The 18,000-nt window shown below is 38.9% G+C and overlaps 1 protein-coding gene across 5 annotated transcripts in view; it reads left to right on the top strand.

Annotated features, from left to right (window-relative positions):
• The first annotated feature begins 597 nt into the window (after positions 1–597).
• Positions 598–18,000, top strand: part of LOC102698365 (dynein heavy chain domain-containing protein 1) — a 72,630-nt gene continuing 55,227 nt past the window's right edge. For all 5 annotated transcript variants that reach the window (XM_069185628.1, XM_069185630.1, XM_069185627.1 and 2 more), the window contains exons 1-12: positions 598–644; positions 1,689–2,189; positions 3,806–4,003; positions 4,105–4,308; positions 5,426–5,536; positions 7,020–7,176; positions 11,122–11,373; positions 15,029–15,172; positions 15,653–15,758; positions 16,429–16,667; positions 17,191–17,431; positions 17,529–17,686. In XM_069185628.1, the coding sequence (XP_069041729.1) occupies positions 1,777–2,189; positions 3,806–4,003; positions 4,105–4,308; positions 5,426–5,536; positions 7,020–7,176; positions 11,122–11,373; positions 15,029–15,172; positions 15,653–15,758; positions 16,429–16,667; positions 17,191–17,431; positions 17,529–17,686 (2,223 nt within the window). In that variant the 5' untranslated portion in view covers positions 598–644; positions 1,689–1,776. The remainder of the gene's footprint in view (positions 645–1,688; positions 2,190–3,805; positions 4,004–4,104; positions 4,309–5,425; positions 5,537–7,019; positions 7,177–11,121; positions 11,374–15,028; positions 15,173–15,652; positions 15,759–16,428; positions 16,668–17,190; positions 17,432–17,528; positions 17,687–18,000) is intronic.

The raw sequence follows: 18,000 nt of genomic DNA, 5'->3' as shown, positions 1-18,000 counted from the left end.
AACAGGAATGTCTTGCTGCTTCCTGCCTGCTTCCTTGTTAATCTGTGATTTTGTTTCTATGTTTCTGCTCTGTCATTCCATAGAGAACAACTTGCATGCCAAGTTTTATTTTGCACTTTATATTTTTTACTACAGATGTTATTTCTGGTTTTAATATTTCAGTTACAAATATAATATAAATATAATATAAGCTTTTAATTGTTCGATAGATAGGATAGGATATTTACAAGAACTTGAAAATGTTTTCAATTTAACGATCTCATTCAGGTATTATAATATGTGAGTTTTTTTCTTACTGTTCCATTACAGACTATTGACATTCATTTTCCATTGTAATTTATGGGCATTCCATTTTGTCATTCGTTTTAATCTGTCTCTCAAATTCAAACATGAATAACGTCACACTTTCTTTATATGGACAATATCTTAACCCATACATTCAATGAAAATTCAGAATGTATGGCATCGTGGTCTTAAACTGTGTTTTTTATCCTGTATTGAGGAAAAGTAAAAACACGAGTGGAAATTTAACCGATTGTATCCGTCTGTCACATGAAGTTTGAGCCTTCAGAGTTGCCATCACTCGGACTGTATGATGTTCGTCGCTCAGCAACCGGTGTAAACAGCCCGAAGACGTTAGAGGGGTGAGAATGAATTTCAGTCTTTCTTTAATAAAGTTTTATAGATGTTTGTAGACAAATTAGTTCTCAATTTTTATTTAACGATTTTTAGTTTTGCGTTCCGCAGTGGACGATGTACAATATTATGCCCTTCATGACTTCTCTTTGTGAATGCAAATCAGAATTACAGCGAACCTATATTTCAACCGTTATTTAATCATTTTGAAAGCCTGATTAATTTTGTATTCCTTTTTAAAATGTGATTATTATTTATAGAATACATCATATTATTACGCTAAAGATATTTGAGGATCCCGAAATGCTGGGGCGTTTGGTCCTGACTCAACGGCTGTTCATCAGCGAATCGTATCATAATTTCTATCCCAGATTTAACATCGGCTTGTGAACTCTGGTCGTTGTTTCAGTGGATCCCTTAGTGTAGTTTTTTTTGGAAAGGGTTGGCTGAAATGATGCCTAATTTCCCTAATTGTTCAGAATACCGTAACATCTCAAACCAATACTCAAAATGAGTGAAAACGTAACGAAAATCTATTGCATTTCTGTAGTATGAAGGTTTTACTGTATATCCCAGCATTTTATTAACCTTCATTTCATTCTAACATTCTTTTCTAGGGGAGCTGACAAGTTGCTTAATTTGAATTTTTGCATGTTTTTTTTTTATACTGAGATGTTTTTGGATTTTATTTTACTTATGAAATGAAATATTGCTGAAATAAATACAAGTTTATCCAATTATTAAGTAAATTAAGGGTTTAGCTGTGTAACTGAAAATTTGGCTGGAACAAAAACCAACAGATGTGTGGGTCTGCAGGATAAAGTTTGGGAAGCCATGGTCCAGATGAGAAAAGCCATCTATTCTTAAAGCCTTCTTTTTTACTTTGTTACAATTGTTACTGTGTTTCTACAGTGTTTCTTCCGTGTTTTTCACTTCAGCTTCAGTGTTTTTGTGTTTCAGTTGTTTTTGCTTTCATGTTTTTTGGTAAACTGAATGTAAGTAACAGTTGGTGCCTTTGAGGGACTTTATTTAAAAATAGTTGTTTTTTTTAGGCTGAAAATCCAGGGATATCATCGCAGCAGGGAATCAAATAACAAACTTTTTTTCTGATTGTGACATGCTCATTCCCAGAGAAGAGCAATGGCTGCACATAAGAAAGATAAAACTCAGTCTCAGGGCTCATTTTTTCCCAGTAGCTCTGCAAGATTGGGCTACACTGGGAAGAGAGATTCTAAAATCCCCTTCAGGAATTTGTACAATACTACCCCCAGATCTTTACCTGTCAATGAATCAAGGGATACCTCTTCATGCCCTCATCTGTCACCCAGCTGCATGTCTTTACCCCAACTGGGAGGCTCCCTGTCAGCCCGTGAGCTGGCTCCTATCCCAGCCCTGGTGTCCCTGGCAGAGCTGCCTAGATTGGTAAGCGCAGTGGGCCCAGAGCTGGCCCTTGGAGAGGCCATTTGGAGGGAGGGCCCTGGGCTTGTGGCAGCAAGTCTGGGTGTGGACATTCCTATCAACACAAAGCCAGGAATCTCTAAGGAAGCAGAGAGGTGAGAGAACACTCTCTTCTTATGTGGTGGATGGTTCCTTCTGAAAAAGGTTTCCTTCCTTCTTTCTCTAGGTTTGTTAGCCACTTTTAACACACAATTTCTTGCTTTTTTTGTCTGAGCTCAAGAGTATGGGAAGGTTCTAAGAAACTCCTTAACTATAAGAAATATCTCAAAGCTTCTGTAAATTCATCATCAGATTCACTAATGACTGGTTATTTTTATATTAATTGCTCAGAATGGTTTACATTTAGTTATTGTGATCAGGTAGTTGACATTTCTGATGAATGTGAAATATGAAATTATAAGATTGGTTTCTAATTAATGAAAAAGTTCATGTTTATAACAGTCAAAGTTGTTATAGTTGCAGAAAACAAAAGAGGAGGCTGTGAGCTAATTGCTCATAGTCATAATACTGTATCTACAGTACATTTACAGGTAGATCTCAATTAAAACATTCTTAATTTGCACATTTTTAAAGCTCTTTTAAAATATATTCCACATCTTAATTTACAACGCATTAGTTCTCACTCTTGGCCAAGTTCAGCTGCAGGCAAGTTGACAGTGTTCGAAACAATACATGCTCTGCTTACCCAGTTGTAAAACGGGATGAATAGAGTCACTTGGGTGACACACAGGCAGCTGGACAATCTCAGTGTATTTCCAGCCATCATTTTTTTCTGATTGTGTCATGTATACTAAATGTACAAAAAGGCCTTTATTTTCCTTTGAAAAACAAAGTTAGCTTTGAAAAATCTTAAAAACAAAATTCAATGCAAAAATGTGTAAATAAAACATTATACCTGTATGTATAAATAAAAATAATTATTTTTAAAAACCAATTGAGAATTGTAAATGTTATACAATAAAATAAAACGAATCTAAAACTACAAATTAACTAATGTTCTGAAAAGAAGAAAACTTGATTTGTGATGTTATTTTTAAGATTTTAACTTAGGTGGCTTTAACTGCAGGTTAAAATGACAGTGCAAGGTTTTTCTTTATGCAGCAAGGAATCTGTGTTTATTTTTTCAAAACCAAAAGAAAAAAAAAGATTTACAAAAATGTACAGATATATGAATATCTTATAAATGTGTGAAATTGTTTTTATTTAGGAGATCAACCTTCGGACCACAAGTAGATCCTTGAACCCATTCTTCCCAATTTATGTGTATTCTAACAGGGAATTAGTTTTAATGTATGGGTTTTATAATTACATTTTTGTATAAGCAATTCTGCTGCATAAATGAGAACTATCTGTATTTGTAATTTCTGATTGTTCAGATATTTTTATGATGTCTGAGATTTATACTATAAGACTTAACAGTGTGTAGTTAATTCATAAATGTATAGAACATATAAAGAAATAGATACTGTTTAGGAAGGCATGTGATTTTTGTATGTAATGCAGGTTTTTGGAACTAGCTAACACTTCCCAGTGATGCAAAATAAAGTTTAGTTTGAAACAGATTTTGCAAACTCCAGTATGTTTACCAGTTAAATCACAGCAGATAGGGAAGTATGAATACTATCTATGTTAAAAACAAATTATAATTACTACAGTAAAAGTTACATTTTTCCTTATTCTAAAATAAGTTGTATGTTGGATCTGTTTCCAGCACTGCTGCTATAACACTCTCAAAAAGAATTGGTGGTAACACCTTTGCTACAAAAGATGTTAGACCTACTGCGAAGGATGTTAGTCCTGATGGGAAACCTCTGAAAGGCATCGGAGTGGCAGAGCTTTTTATGAGGAACAGGCACCTTGGAAAACTGCAGTTTCTGCATCTGAACATTGCTAGCACTTGCCCTTACAGGTACATTTTTTCTAATATTTCTTGTCCAGGAAGTAGATGGTACTTTTCTATAGCAGTCAATGATTTCACAGATGTAACCTCATGTTCTTGTGTGTGTACAGGCCCTACGATCTTCATGTTGTGCAGAAGAGCAAGGCAAATCCAGAGCACTATGTGTTCTCACCCTCTTCTGTGCTGCATGTGCAGCCCAACCACAGCTCTGATCTCACACCCCTGAGGGACTGGCACCGGGAATCTATACTCTGGAGTGCTCTGCAGAAAATTCCTTTCTTCCGGAACTTCCTCATCCGCAAGACATTTACATGGCAAATAATTTTCTCTTTTTTAAATAAAGTGGTGGCTTGCATCATAGTCAAATGCCAGGTGTAGTTAGTTTTCTATTTGCTTCTTGCATATTTCCTCCCTAAATGCACTACTTATTAAAAAATTAATTGGCACATTCTTAATTTACTGTTTTAGGGACATGCCACTAAGTTGAAATGCATGCAAAACTAAAAATTGTAGATCCTCTTATACTGTAACAGAATATGCACATTGGAAAGAAATATAAAAAAAGATATATACAGTAACTTCTTAAGATAAATATCAAAACTTTCTTCTCATGTCAGATCTTAGTAACAGGTGTATGCTGTGATATCTTCAAAGCATCATAGGAATTGATCATTTCATAGGTGACTACAGAGCTTAATATGAGTATAGAACTTTTGTTTTGGTATCCTTGGTACTTTGGTATTGTTTGCACATCCATGTTAGAACAAAAATGTTTTTGTGTTAACCCCCACCAAATTCAAATCAACATAAATATTGGGTCATATTAACTTGAAGTTAATTGATGTAGTGTAAAGTTAGTAAATGGGGACATGTCCCTATATGGAAAGGGAAAGCAAGGTGTTTGGATACTTCAGTTCTACTTTAGGACTTTAAGACAACTTTAGTTCAGCAAGATGGTTCTAGACACCCTTGTGCTTCTGCACAAGACTTATGCCACTGCAGTTCCCTGATCTCTAATGTGGAAGACTGGCTTGGCTGCAACAGTCATCTGTTCTGAATCTAGGTGATTTTCACCTGTGGGGATTCCTGAATGACTTGAGTATTCAAGACAAAATCATGTGTGGGTTAGAAATTAATTGACCGCAAATAATAGTTTTTTGCAGTTTCATCACATGCATCTTAAGGTGCATTGCAGGACATGACTGTTTTCTATGGATATAGAAAAGGTATTAAATGTATTTTAAAGGTATTAAATGTGTTTTAAACAGTATAGTCTTTCAGTGTGAAGAGTAATTGCTATATTAATTAGATGCGTAACTTACATTATTATAATATTACAACTGTGAGTAACAGTCAGTTCTTTTTGTTATGGTCTCTACTTTTAAGTTGGTGTATACACATGTTGATATGTTTGTGTTGTGTTTCACACAGCTGGCACAGAAATGTTCGTCAGCTCCGTCTGCATAAAAGATGTGAGTCCTTACAGCGCTTCCTGCTGATAGCCATACCACAGTTCAGAGAGGCCCTTCTTCAGCTGTCCAGGTCCACACATTTATTCATATTATTTTACCTATTGAGCTCTGTTTTCTGTTTAGATGTGTGTGTGTTGGTGACTACCTTGGTAGTACATTTATGATAATATTTGAATAATCCTCTTTTAACATATTATACAATAAAAGATGTTGATTGAACAGAAAGTAGCCTATTAATTGTAGCAGCGACTCCTGAGATTTGTGGATTTCTGCAGGCCTGCAATAATTTTAGTGAGGGACACGACACTCTTCCAATCCATATTACTTCTTTTTTAAGGCACTGTAGAGATTGCAGTATCTCAAAAGACTAATAAATCTAATGTCTCTGATGTCACAAGTGGGCACCCATATGTCTTCTTTCTTCCGGTGTGGTACAAGACTTGTAGATGCAATTCTGTGCCAAAAACAACAGGTGAATTCAAATGGGGAAGGTCTTAAATAGAAAACAATTAGAATTGCATAAATAAAGAAAAACTTGCTATTTGTGAGATTACATTTTTTACCTTTTTTGATTTTCAGTCTGCTGTTTTACACCAGTGAATCACGTGACTTAAATGTCTGTTTGGACTGCGTAATTGGTTATTGAGTGTATTATACATTGGTGAATGGAGCAATACAGGCTAAAAGCAGCATGGCTCAGAAATGGTGTATGGATTTATTTTTTTATAAGTATACAGAATATATACAATTGTATTAAAAAATGAATGATAATCACAGAAGCTTATAAAAAAACAGCAATTTCTAATTTACAGTATATGTTCTTTAGTGATGTGAGTTTTTTTTTTCCTGAAACAATTAAATAATTGGAACAGATAATTGTAAGAATGCTTTATAGCCATTAGGAATCAAACGAAGCAGTTAGAACTCGCAGCACACTGATACATATTATACAATATGCAATTTCTTAATACAACACAAAGACATACAAGACTGACTCTCTGGCAGCTTGGTATCTTAAAGTCTTGATTCAAACAAAAAGTATCTACATTGTCAGATTACCAAGGCTTGATGGAGAGAAAGGAGAGGATCAAAGAAAGTGAGCTGTGCTATACCTATTAAACCAGGAAACCACAACTGTTGTGACATCACCAATTCTAGTGTCTTTGTCCACCTGGCAAGTGCCTCATTGGTTTTTCATCTTTTGGATAGTTGAACATAACTTCTTACTCAGAGTCTTAGTCAAGATGGCCACCCTCCCTCGAGATGTTGAGCAATTCGTCCTTAGGGAGGTTTAGAATAGACCATTTTTCTTGTCTATGTTATGGATGTAAGGAAAATGCTGTTTATCAGAAAAGCCCCTTTGAGCTGCATTCCCAGTGCATTACTCAGACACCTAAACTGCAAGGGATTTTGCATGGTCAGGGCAACAAAAAATATAATTAATTATTCTTAATGTATTCTATACTATTTCTAGTGATTTTTTAAGGCAGCTTCAGAAGATTTCAAGGACAGACAATAACTGCCAAAAATTTGGTTTCTCTTGGTATTTCCAGACTTATTGAAGAACTGAAGAGAGTTCATTGGCTGCCTCAGGATGCCTCCCAGTCCTACACACTTATGGAGTTCCAGAGCACTCTCTGTAGGAAACATCAGGAGGCACGAGGACTGCTGGAACAATTTCTGCACTACCGCACTCTCATACTGCTCATGGTACATTTTCTTAATTCCTGCATATTTGGGAAACAAGATACTTTACACTGAATTGGTCTTTATACTTTGCATGTTTCAGAATTAAAATGTCCAAAACTCAATTACAGATGCAGCCATTCAAAATATATGATACAACCCCATACCACACGAAAATATCTACAGTTCACCGCATTGTAACGCACTACTTTATTGGCTGGCCAAAATGACCAACAGGGGCACTCGTGGTGCATTGGTTGTTAGTAAAATAATTTAATCTCTTTACTGTACATGCTTTAATCCACTTAATATTGAATATTTATATGGAATTTTACAACTAAAGGGAAATTTTAGTAGCTGAGCATAAAAAGAAGAGGAGCATAACGCATCTGAAGGTCATACACGATATTAAGATAGGAACATAAACATATTATGTAAACTGTATATGGCTGGTATTGGTAGTTTAAATAAAAAATACACACCAGCACTCCACTTTCTTCCTAAACATCCGAGTCTTTCGTTCGGTTACATACTGTGGTTATTTTGGAAACGTTTTTACGTGCTCCTTATGATTATATTAAGTTTATATACTTCGTAAAAACTTATGTTTTAACCTTTTCTGTGAATACTTACGCTCGTAAAACACATACTTTTTAGAATTAGATTAATAGGGAATTAATATGGAATCGCGTATTAAGAAATTAATAAGGATATAATTATATTCATATCCCTCAAATGATCAATTTCTTTGTAAATGTCTTCATCAGTTTAACTCATTTACCCATGATAACATGTGTGGTGTAATGGCTTAGGCGTGTGCCTTGCATATTGGAGGTCAGGGATTCGAACCCAGCTGTTGCCATGAGTTTTCTTTTAACAAATAAACATTTCTTTGAAGAACTAAAATAGCAAATATTATGGACATGATATTGACATTTTTTATATTTTTAAATATTACAGCATGTTAGAAGCTAAGTGATTTATTAATAACAATGAATAATTTAAAACTGCTGCTGTACTGCCACTACAGTATAGCTTGTGGGAAATACATTTATTTGTCCTGCATCACAGTTTAACTCGTTCAAAGCGGCCTACATTACAGCAACCTGCGCAGCCAGGAGAGGCACTTTTCAGGAGATGAAGGTCTGTTTGGAAACAGCTGACGTTTCCTCCAGCTAGCCTTTGACTCCAACAGACCTTCATCTCCTGAAAAGTGCCTCTCCCGGCTGAGCAGGTTGCTGTACCTGGTGGAATGCGTATCTCCACAGATCCCTCCGCCCCCAGCAGAGCACACATTGACCCCTTGCACACCGGCCCAGAACACTCCATCCCAGACTCTTTGCTCACCTCCGGCCAGGAATTGGCTGGTGCTGTCCTCGCTGTCTATCTCCCCTCAGGATGCACCGTCTACACAGCACAATTCATAGGTGACAATGCAACATACAGTTCTCCCAAATATCCAACTTTTGCCCATCAGTCAAGAAAAGGAGGAGAGATTGTATGTGCAGTTCATCGGCATAGATGGGAAAGCCAGATCCGACTGCTACGCTGCTCTTCTGTTTCGAAATCTTGTGACTTTTGAAATTTACTGGGGTTGGACCACATCCGTGAATTCAGATGGGTCCAGAGGCAATAGTGCCATGCCTTGCAATCTCCGGGAAACCATTATAGGCATGGTGAATCAGAGATTCTCAAAACTTACTTTGTAGTATTGGAAACGAATAAGTGATCAGATCAACTAAATGCTTCGCAGAAAGAGGCGCTCTTTTCCTCTGGTTTAACAGTCTGCGACACAATGTATCTCCTCTCTAACTTTTCAGTTTACAAACCATCCAAGGTAATTTATTATGAATAATATCTTCCATATCACATTAAATTTGGAAAGCTTTTCACATGTAAATCCACCTATTTTCTAACCGCTTTATCCAGGACAGGTAACAGGTTCACCCCTCCCCCTTCCCTCTGCCTGTCTGACTTGTTCCCATTTTTAACTATTCTGTGCCCAAATCGCAGCGGGTGAGAGAGAGTAGGAAGAGACAGAAAAAAGAAAACCCTGTTTTTTTATAGTCAGAAGGCTTCATCTGATGTATAAAAAATATAGCATAATGCCTTCTCACATTATGAAGTCACTTGAACCTGGGATCCACTTTATTCAAACTAAGGTTTCTAAAAATGCAACCAGGTACTAGATATTGTTTAAATAAAAGCTGTGAAATGTAAATTGCGATCATTAAATCTGTAGGTTGCAGGCTCTGTGTTATTGCCGTTTTTATTTAATTATTAATATAACTTAACATTGAATATGAAAAACAAAAAAAGCTAATATAGTGTACATATTTATTTTTTTTTTGTTAGATGAAAAACGGAACCGTGTATTGAATTCGGATCGCCTACATAGAACGAACAGCTTAAAAAATAAAACATGTTTACAAAGAAAGTGGATTACAGTAATTCTACCAGCTATATAAATACATATATTTAGATTCTTAAATTAATATCGTTATTAATTTCTTTAGATAAACAATTCCATATTATATTCCCTATTTAGCGGATTCTAAAAAGTATGAGTTTTTTTTACTGCGATAATGAGTGCAAATATTCACAGATTACTTACTTACAGATTACAACAGAGTTAATTACTTAACTCACTTAACTTTGAACGTGTTGTGATATTTAGAAATACCAACAAATTCAATATAGTGTCGAGAATATTTACTATTTTAGGTTTTCAAAGAAATGTTTATTTGTTAAAAGAAAACTCATGGCAATAGCTGGGTTCGAACCCCCGACCATTACACCAACATGTTTCTAAATAATGTAACGCAACAATAACTTCAGCTGTAGCTGAAAAGGGCTGACAAAATGTCTTCACATAATCACAGGTGAATGAATTAAACAGATGCAGACAGTTACAAAGAAAGTGGACCACAGCAATACTTTGAGCTTACAGCCTGTCAAAGGTCATTCATTATTAATACTACTAATAATATCTTCCGTAAAGACTTTGATGCATAAAATATTTATGCATAATTAAAATATTTATGATGAAGGTGGAAGGTTGTGTACTTTTGTCCAACTGAGCAATCTTGCTTATGTAAAATATACAGACTTTTTAATGTTTAATGATTAATATGCTGTAATACACAGTTTAAAATTATTAAAAGTCTACAGAGTATAAAACTTAAATTCTTAATTGGAAAAAGATTGTCCCTCAGCAATGACCAGGTTTCAAAACTGAGCATTTTCTGGCGACAGCTCAAATGCTGTACATGAGACATAAAGCTTTATTAGCTCCACTTGGCGGTTTTACAAAGTGCTTCCAGATACTATTATCATAACATGCGTTATGATGCGTTATGATGCACCATGCCTACCGCATTTTGACACGGCATACTTCACGCATTTTGAATGGTCGGATTTGTATATGTATCCCCGGATAAAATAAAGTCAAGCATAATGTGTTATTTTTTTAAAATTAAAATCAGAAAAAAATATTTTCAAAAGCTTTCTTAAGAAAAGGCTTTTTGAAAACTACATTCTCTTATCCCCCTCTACGTATTGTGAAACACACAGTGATGTTACCTGGGGTCACGGTGTGTTTCTTGTCTTCTACATCAGACACCCTTGCCCAGGCGATCCAGCTGAGGTTGATCAAGCCCTGGCCTGTATTTAGGTGGCATTTTTGCCCATATATCACTACTATTTATTCAAAGCCATCTTCAGGGTCTTGCTCACGCCTGTTATGCCCAAAAGACTGTAGGTGCTACAGAGGGATTGACCTAATCAGGAGCTTACGCTGTGCTTTCCGTCAGTTCCCAAGTGACACTGATTATCAGCATTCTTTTAGAATACAAAGGGAAGAGCTGTTACTCTATTACTGTGTTGAAATTTTGAAGATAAACTTTACCTATTACCTAAACCAAAGGGAAGTGTAAGGACACTGCTGGTTTCTTCTGGTGTTTTATGCAGGTCCAGGAGGACAGTTACAGGGTGTTCCAGAAACTGCAAACCCAGCTGGAGCACTTCAGGTTAGGTCTTGGGAGGGAGCCACTGTACCTGCAGGTTGCCCAGCACAGGGCCCTGGAGCAGAACCTTGAGCAAGCTGAGTGTGTCCTGCAGCGTCTGGGAAGCCTGGCCTCCCTCACAGGCCATATGATAGTCCACACCATGGTCACTATTATCGAACGAGAAGTCACTTCCTTTGTCAATGACGTCATGAAGGTAAAGACACAGGAGTTCTCTCATTATAATATACAAAACACCCTTGTTTCCAGTTTCTGAAAGTGTAGCAGTGATAAAACATTGCAAATGAGAAGCTTGCAGTGCCACCAGATGTCCCCTTTTGTATATCTATGTTTCTAGTCAACCTCTTACCCACCTTTTTGTGATCTATTTTTTAAGTAGACATCTAAATCCAAGATTAATTTCTTGGGGGACAGAAGGGTCTTGCATTGTTTTGGGTTTTATAACTGTTTCAGTTGTTTCCTGTAAGAGAGTAATAATGCTTCATTATTTTATTGTTTGTAACACTGTTAACTGACATGAACAGTTCCATAAACACCTGACATAAGACTGACATGACATTGATTTTTAAGAGCATTAGACAATTTGGCTCCAGCAGTCTGGAAAAAAGCCAGTGGTGAATTCTAACCATCTTCTTTGCAGAACATAGTCACACATGGCTTTCACTAAATGGCTAGTAGTGAATAACTAGAGGGCCACTATAGATACATTGGATTTAGTCAGCTAGGAACATAGCAAAATAGTGACTTCCTTATTTTTTCTGTGCCTGGTATTTAGAAACAATTCATGACTGTCACGCCCTCTACTTACCGCATTCCCACGCGGAAACGCACCCACACTAGTTGCACTCCAGCCCTGAGCACTTCTGTTAAACGGCACCGCCCCTGCAATTCGGCCAAATACGAAACTACTTCAATCAACGCACCTTCCTCCTCATACAGTACTTAGAACCTTCTGAACCCTCTGCTCTTCGGCCGGTATTGGTTGAACTTTAGTTCACCTTCCTCGCCGTCATATCTCCTTGCCTTCTGACTCCTCGTTACCTACCACGGATCTCTACCTTGGACTGGCCTGCTCCTCGCAACCTAAAACAGATTCAACGCTTCCTTGGTTTCGCTAACTTCTACAGGCGTAGAAGGAGGAAACTTAAACACCTCTTTACCACAGCTTCCCTGCTGCGTCATCCTGATCCCTCCCTTCCGTTTATAGTACAGGTGGATGCTTCGGCATACAGTGTTGGGGCTGTACTCTCTCAACGCCATGGTGAGAAGAACCTTCCACATCCCTGTGCTTTTTTTTCAAGGAAATTATCTCCTGCTGAGGTCAACTAGGATGTGGGTGATCGAGAGCTCCTAGCCATTAAATTGGCCCTTGAGGAGTGGAGACATTGGCTCAAAGGAGCACAACACCCATTCGTGATTGTTACTGACCATAAAAACTTAGCCTATATCCAGTCTGCTAAGCGTCTGAATCCTAGACAGGCAAGATGGTTTCTTTTCTTTTCCAGGTTCTATTTTATCATCATCAATTAGGCTCGAACAACCTGAAGGCTGACACCCTCTCTCACCTACGTGATCCCCCAGACCTCATCCAGAATCCTGAGCCCATCTTCCCTCCTAGCAATATCCACGCGATTGCCCAGAGTCCTATTGACCACCAGGTCCGACGTGCCCTCGCCAACATAACTGTTCCCCCCCAATGTCCTACTGATAGACTCTTTGTACCTGACCCACTTCTTTCCTCCATCCTGCAATGGGGTCACGACTCCCGCTAAGCTGGCCACCCCGATTCCAACCGTACTCTGGACCTTATCAGCTGTGAGTTCTGGTGGCCCTCCATCAAGCAGGACATCTCTGATTATGTCCGGGCGTGGAGAAGACCAGCCTTCTTACAGCGGGGTGTTTTGGACCTGGTACACACAGGGCGTGTGTACCAGGTCCAAAACACCCCGCTGTAAGAAGGCTGGTCTTCTCCAACCCCTTCCCATTCCGGATCGCCCGTGGTCCCACTTATCTGTGGATTTCATTACTGATCTCCCCAAGAGTCATGGTAATACTACCATTATGGTGGTAACAGACTGGTTCTCCAAAGCAGCACATTACCTGCCCTACCTTCGGCCAGTGAAATGGCTGACCTCTTTGTCCGACACATCATCCGCCTCCACGGTATACTATATGATATTGTGTCTGACAGAGGCCCACAGTTCATCTCCAGGTTCTGGAAATCCTTTTGCAAATCCTTAGGCACCACCGTTTCTCTCACCTCGGGCTACCATCCGGAGGCTAATGGTCAAGCTGAATGGACAAACCAGAGCCTCCTAACCTACTTGATGTCCTGCACCACTTCTGCTCAAGACGATTGGTCTTCTCTTCTCCCCTGGGCAGAATACTGTATGCACACAACTCCCTACTCACCTCAGCTACTGGAATGTCCCCCTTCTTCTGCTCATTAGGATATCAACCCTCACTCATCCCCAATACTTCTGCGGCCACGGATATTCCTTCGGTCCGCCATTACTTTATTAAAGTTCGTCGTATCTGGAAGTCTGCCAAGGCCGCTCTCCAGAAGACCTCCCTACGTCACGCCGCAGCCGCCAACCACCACCGCCGCCCTGCTCCTCGACTTAGGAGGGGTCAATTTGTATGGCTCTCCACCCGGAATCTACACCTAGGTCAACCCTCTAAGAAACTCGGTCCTTGCTTCATTGGTCCGTTCCGCATCCTTTCCCAAATTACCCCGGTATCCTACCGTCTGGCTCTTCCTCCCTCACTCAGGATTCACCCCACTTTTCATGTCTTCCTCCTGCATCCTTTCTATTGCTCCCCTCTTTCCAGACCTCAACCCCGACCCCTTCGGCTGATCGATGGTCTCCCTGCCTACATTGTCATCAAAATCATGGACTCACGTTGGCACAATTGCTCACGACAATACCTGGTCAACTGGGAAGGTTATGGTCTAGCGGAGAGATCTTGGGTTCCCGAAAAGGATATCTTGGACCGTTCGCTCATCCTCGATTTCCACAAGACCACCTCGCAGAAGACCACTGGGGCATCCGTAGCCGCCCGTGAAGGGGGGGGTACTGTCACGCCCTCTACTCACCGCATTCCCACGCAGAAACGCACCCACACTAATTGCACTCCAGCCCTGAGCACTTCTGTATCAAATACGAAACTACTTCAATCAACGCACCTTCCTCCTCGCACAGTACTTAGAGCCTTCTGAACCCTCTGCTCTTCGCCCCGGTATTGGTTGTACTTTAGTTCACCTGCCTCGCCGTCGTATCTCCTTGCCTTCTGACTCCTCGTTACCTTCCACGGATCGACTTCGCCTACTGTCTCGCCCCACGGATTTGGAAACCCACTTGTTGATGACCTTTGGATCTGCCTACTCGACTTTGATCTCAGCCTTGCCCAGCTCTGGTTTGGATACCTTCGCTCTTGCCTTTTTCCTCATGGACCTCAGAACCCGACTCGGACTGCCTCTCGTTTTACTCCTTAGGTACCGCATAGGGTCCATCCTCCTGTTTACTTAGCGGGTCATCCCTGACAATGTCTTAATGTTGTGTGTATATATAATAAAATCCAATAACACATATTGGAAATATTGTTGATTTTGTATATCAAAAAAGTGATCAATATCAAAATTTTTCACTGCACATTGTAGTGCAACAAATGTGTTGATTGCAAATCTGGCATATTTTCACTTTCAAAGAAATAAAAAAATAATCTGTTAATGTTTCATAAGTGCGTTTTTTTGCAGGGCCCTATATATAAGTAAGTTTCTTGATACATGAATCAAATTATTGATATTTTTAATTTCTCCCCCACTTTCCTCCTTCCTTGAATCTTTCAAGAGTGGACAACCTGGCCGAGTTAGCCTTTTCCAGGCTCAGCTGGTGTTTGGCACTGAGAGTCAGCTGACTTTGTTTCCACCTGTCACGCTGTTTGAGGAGACTCTGTCAGGGGCCTTGCAGTCAGTGGCTAATTCTGCTCTCCAGGTGAGAAAACTCAGGGCAGCACAGGTACTGGCTTCTGTTGAATGAAAACCATTTATCACACAGAACATCAGATTTTTGTGTGGGGAAAAATAATATTTTTTAATAAAATGACATCTGTAGACATATAGAACTGAAAGCTTTACAAAATGGTCATTAGGAGTGGGAAACTGTCGCCTTGTGCTTGCAAAGCAAATCACAAACCAGAAGTTTTTTTATTTTTTCTTAAAAAAGAAAGTTTCCTATTAAAGAATAGAATTTGTTTTTTTTTAAGGAAGAGAGTGCTGTAGGGGAATTTAGGTTTAGAATAAAATTGCACTCGTAAATGAACCACATTTGTTAAAAATAGACTACATTGGAAGATACAGTACAATAATTCGATTGATAGATATTTAATGTTTTTTGGAAAGGATAATATAATTTTAACTTAAATCCTTCAATTTAAAGAAGATAAATGTGCATTTTTATTCTTTTGGACTCAAGGTATTTGACTCCTTCAGTTACACGGAAGATATAAAGGGGTTCCTGGCAGCAAGTAACTCCACAGTTTGTGCTCCCAGGGGGCCACAGGAGTGGAGTACCTCCAGAGGTGAGTGTATAGGAAGACGGTGATACATGCTAGTTAAACCTGTGGATTTATGCTTTCAGAATTAAAGTTTCACTGCAGTTTTGGATTGAGGTTGAGGATCAGAAATCTATCCTACAGCAAAAACATGAATCAATTGGTGATAGTTCTAATCTAGTCTGTTCACTATTTTTAATACAGTAATTTATCTTCAGTGTGGAATATATAATAATCTTAAAATATTTTATACTATATCATTATATGATTTAGTGATATTGTGAAAATATTTAAGTGAACATAGTGGTGCTTACTGTCCACCTTTGAAGTACTGCACTTGAGTGGGAGGTTGCATTACTTTGTTTTTCAAATGTTCTCTATTTTCTCCTTTTCTTACCACTATACAAGAAAGTTACTTTTCTAGTCTGACAGTACAGAGGAGAGCAGCCAGGTAAATTCATGGTCAGAAGGTAATTTTGTACTCAAAATGTTTAAGGGTACTGAATCTTTTAATTTTGGACCAGAGAAAAGTACAATACTTTATTCAAAAATGAATGCTGTTCTGCATTTATCAAGTGAAATCAGTTGAATTTTCAAGATCAGCAACAATATAATGACCCCAGGGTACAACTGGAAGTTAAGCTTAGGAACAATGCCTTCCACAAGTCTTTTATTTGAATTTCCACATTGCTTTCAGGTCTAGGGGACACAGAAAACGAGCTGAAGGACATTAGTCCTCTCAAATTTCCTCCCAAGCTGGACTGTGGGGCTGCTCCAGATCCTGGGCTGGTTTTGTCCACTCTGGGTCCTCTAAGAGTCCGGGGACAGAGGCTGAAAGCCCAGTACTACCCACTGTCCAGGTGCCAGCTGGAGTGGCACCTGAGTCTCAATCCAGAAGTGCAGGAGGCAGAGAGAGAGCAGGAAAGGATGATAAAGGTAGCCTACTCTAGGAGGCTTTAGGAGGGGAACAGTGATTTCTTCCAGTGCAAATATTTGCGTTATTCAATAGGTGTACAGTAGATGGGTCTTGTTATAGTTGTCAACACAAAGGCATACTTTGTTCTGAAATTTGATTGAAAACTCAATGTTCTAAAAAAGGGTTTCAGGCACACACAAGAATACAGAGAATTCAGAGCCCCACTATAGCCAAACAGAAACTCCAGGCTTTAATTGAACTCTGGGAACTTGGTACCCAAGACCTGAAAGTTGCCTGCTGGATGCCTGCTTTCAAATACAGATGAAAACCACCTCAAATAAAACACATACTGTAGATGAGCCAGAGAAGAAGCATGTTTATTAATTAACGGGCAGTAAAATATGCCAGGTCTTTTAAAGACTTAAACGTAAAATAATATTATCATGAAAGAAAAGCATAGCTTGCATATACCTGCCTTTTATATATATGTGTGTATGAATGTGTAACAGTTCAGCATGACAGTGTGAAATGTTTTGCATACAGAAGGCTCTCAGTGAAGTGCAGCAGTTCTGCAAGGAACACAGCTGGCTGTCTGATATTCACCATTTCATCAGCCTCTGGAGTCCCAAGTGCCTGGAGGGCTTGAGGGGCTGCACAGCCAGTCAGTATGATGAGCGTATACAGGTGATCAGAGGCTGGACTGACAAAGTAAAGACTGTGCCACAGAAGTTTACCACCACAAACAAGATCATGACTGTGGAGTGCATAGATGTCCAGAAGATAGGTTCGTGCTCAGGATTAAGGAGCCTCTTTGTGATTTCTCTTTGTGATTGAATGAGAATGATGTTTGAATGACATTTTGTGCTGTTCTCCCCATGCAGAGCCTGTGCTATGTTCAATTCATGGAGACATTCTGAGTCTTCTGACATCTGAAGTGGAGCAGCGATCAGAGACCTGGATGTTGGAGTTGAAAAGGGCAGTGGGGACTCTGCGTGTGGCAAATGCTGATTTCAGTGCTTTTGCTCAATATGTCAGCATGGTACTGTGATTGACATCTTTGCACTATCCCATAGTTTCTCTTACCCTAATCTCATTTTGTATTACAGCTGTACTCTAGTCGTTACATAATGTACAGCACTTTTTGGCCGTCCATCTTACCACTTAAGGTAAAGTGGTTGTAGGCTGTCAGTTGTTGCTTGCTCTTTATTGCCCAAATCCATCAGAGGTTCTGTGACCGTAGGCATTATTATATTATAGATATAAAGATTTAGATTTATTATGGAGAAAGCACCACATTTTTTATTTATGGTCTTCTTAATCCACTTTAGTTAAGGTAAACTAAAAGATTGATTA

Source organism: Lepisosteus oculatus, chromosome 28 (assembly GCF_040954835.1).
Source record: "Lepisosteus oculatus isolate fLepOcu1 chromosome 28, fLepOcu1.hap2, whole genome shotgun sequence".
In the NCBI taxonomy this organism is placed as follows: Eukaryota; Metazoa; Chordata; class Actinopteri; order Semionotiformes; family Lepisosteidae; genus Lepisosteus; species Lepisosteus oculatus.
The sequence above is the reverse complement of the archived record's forward strand: the minus strand, read 5'-3'. Positions and strand labels throughout refer to the sequence as shown.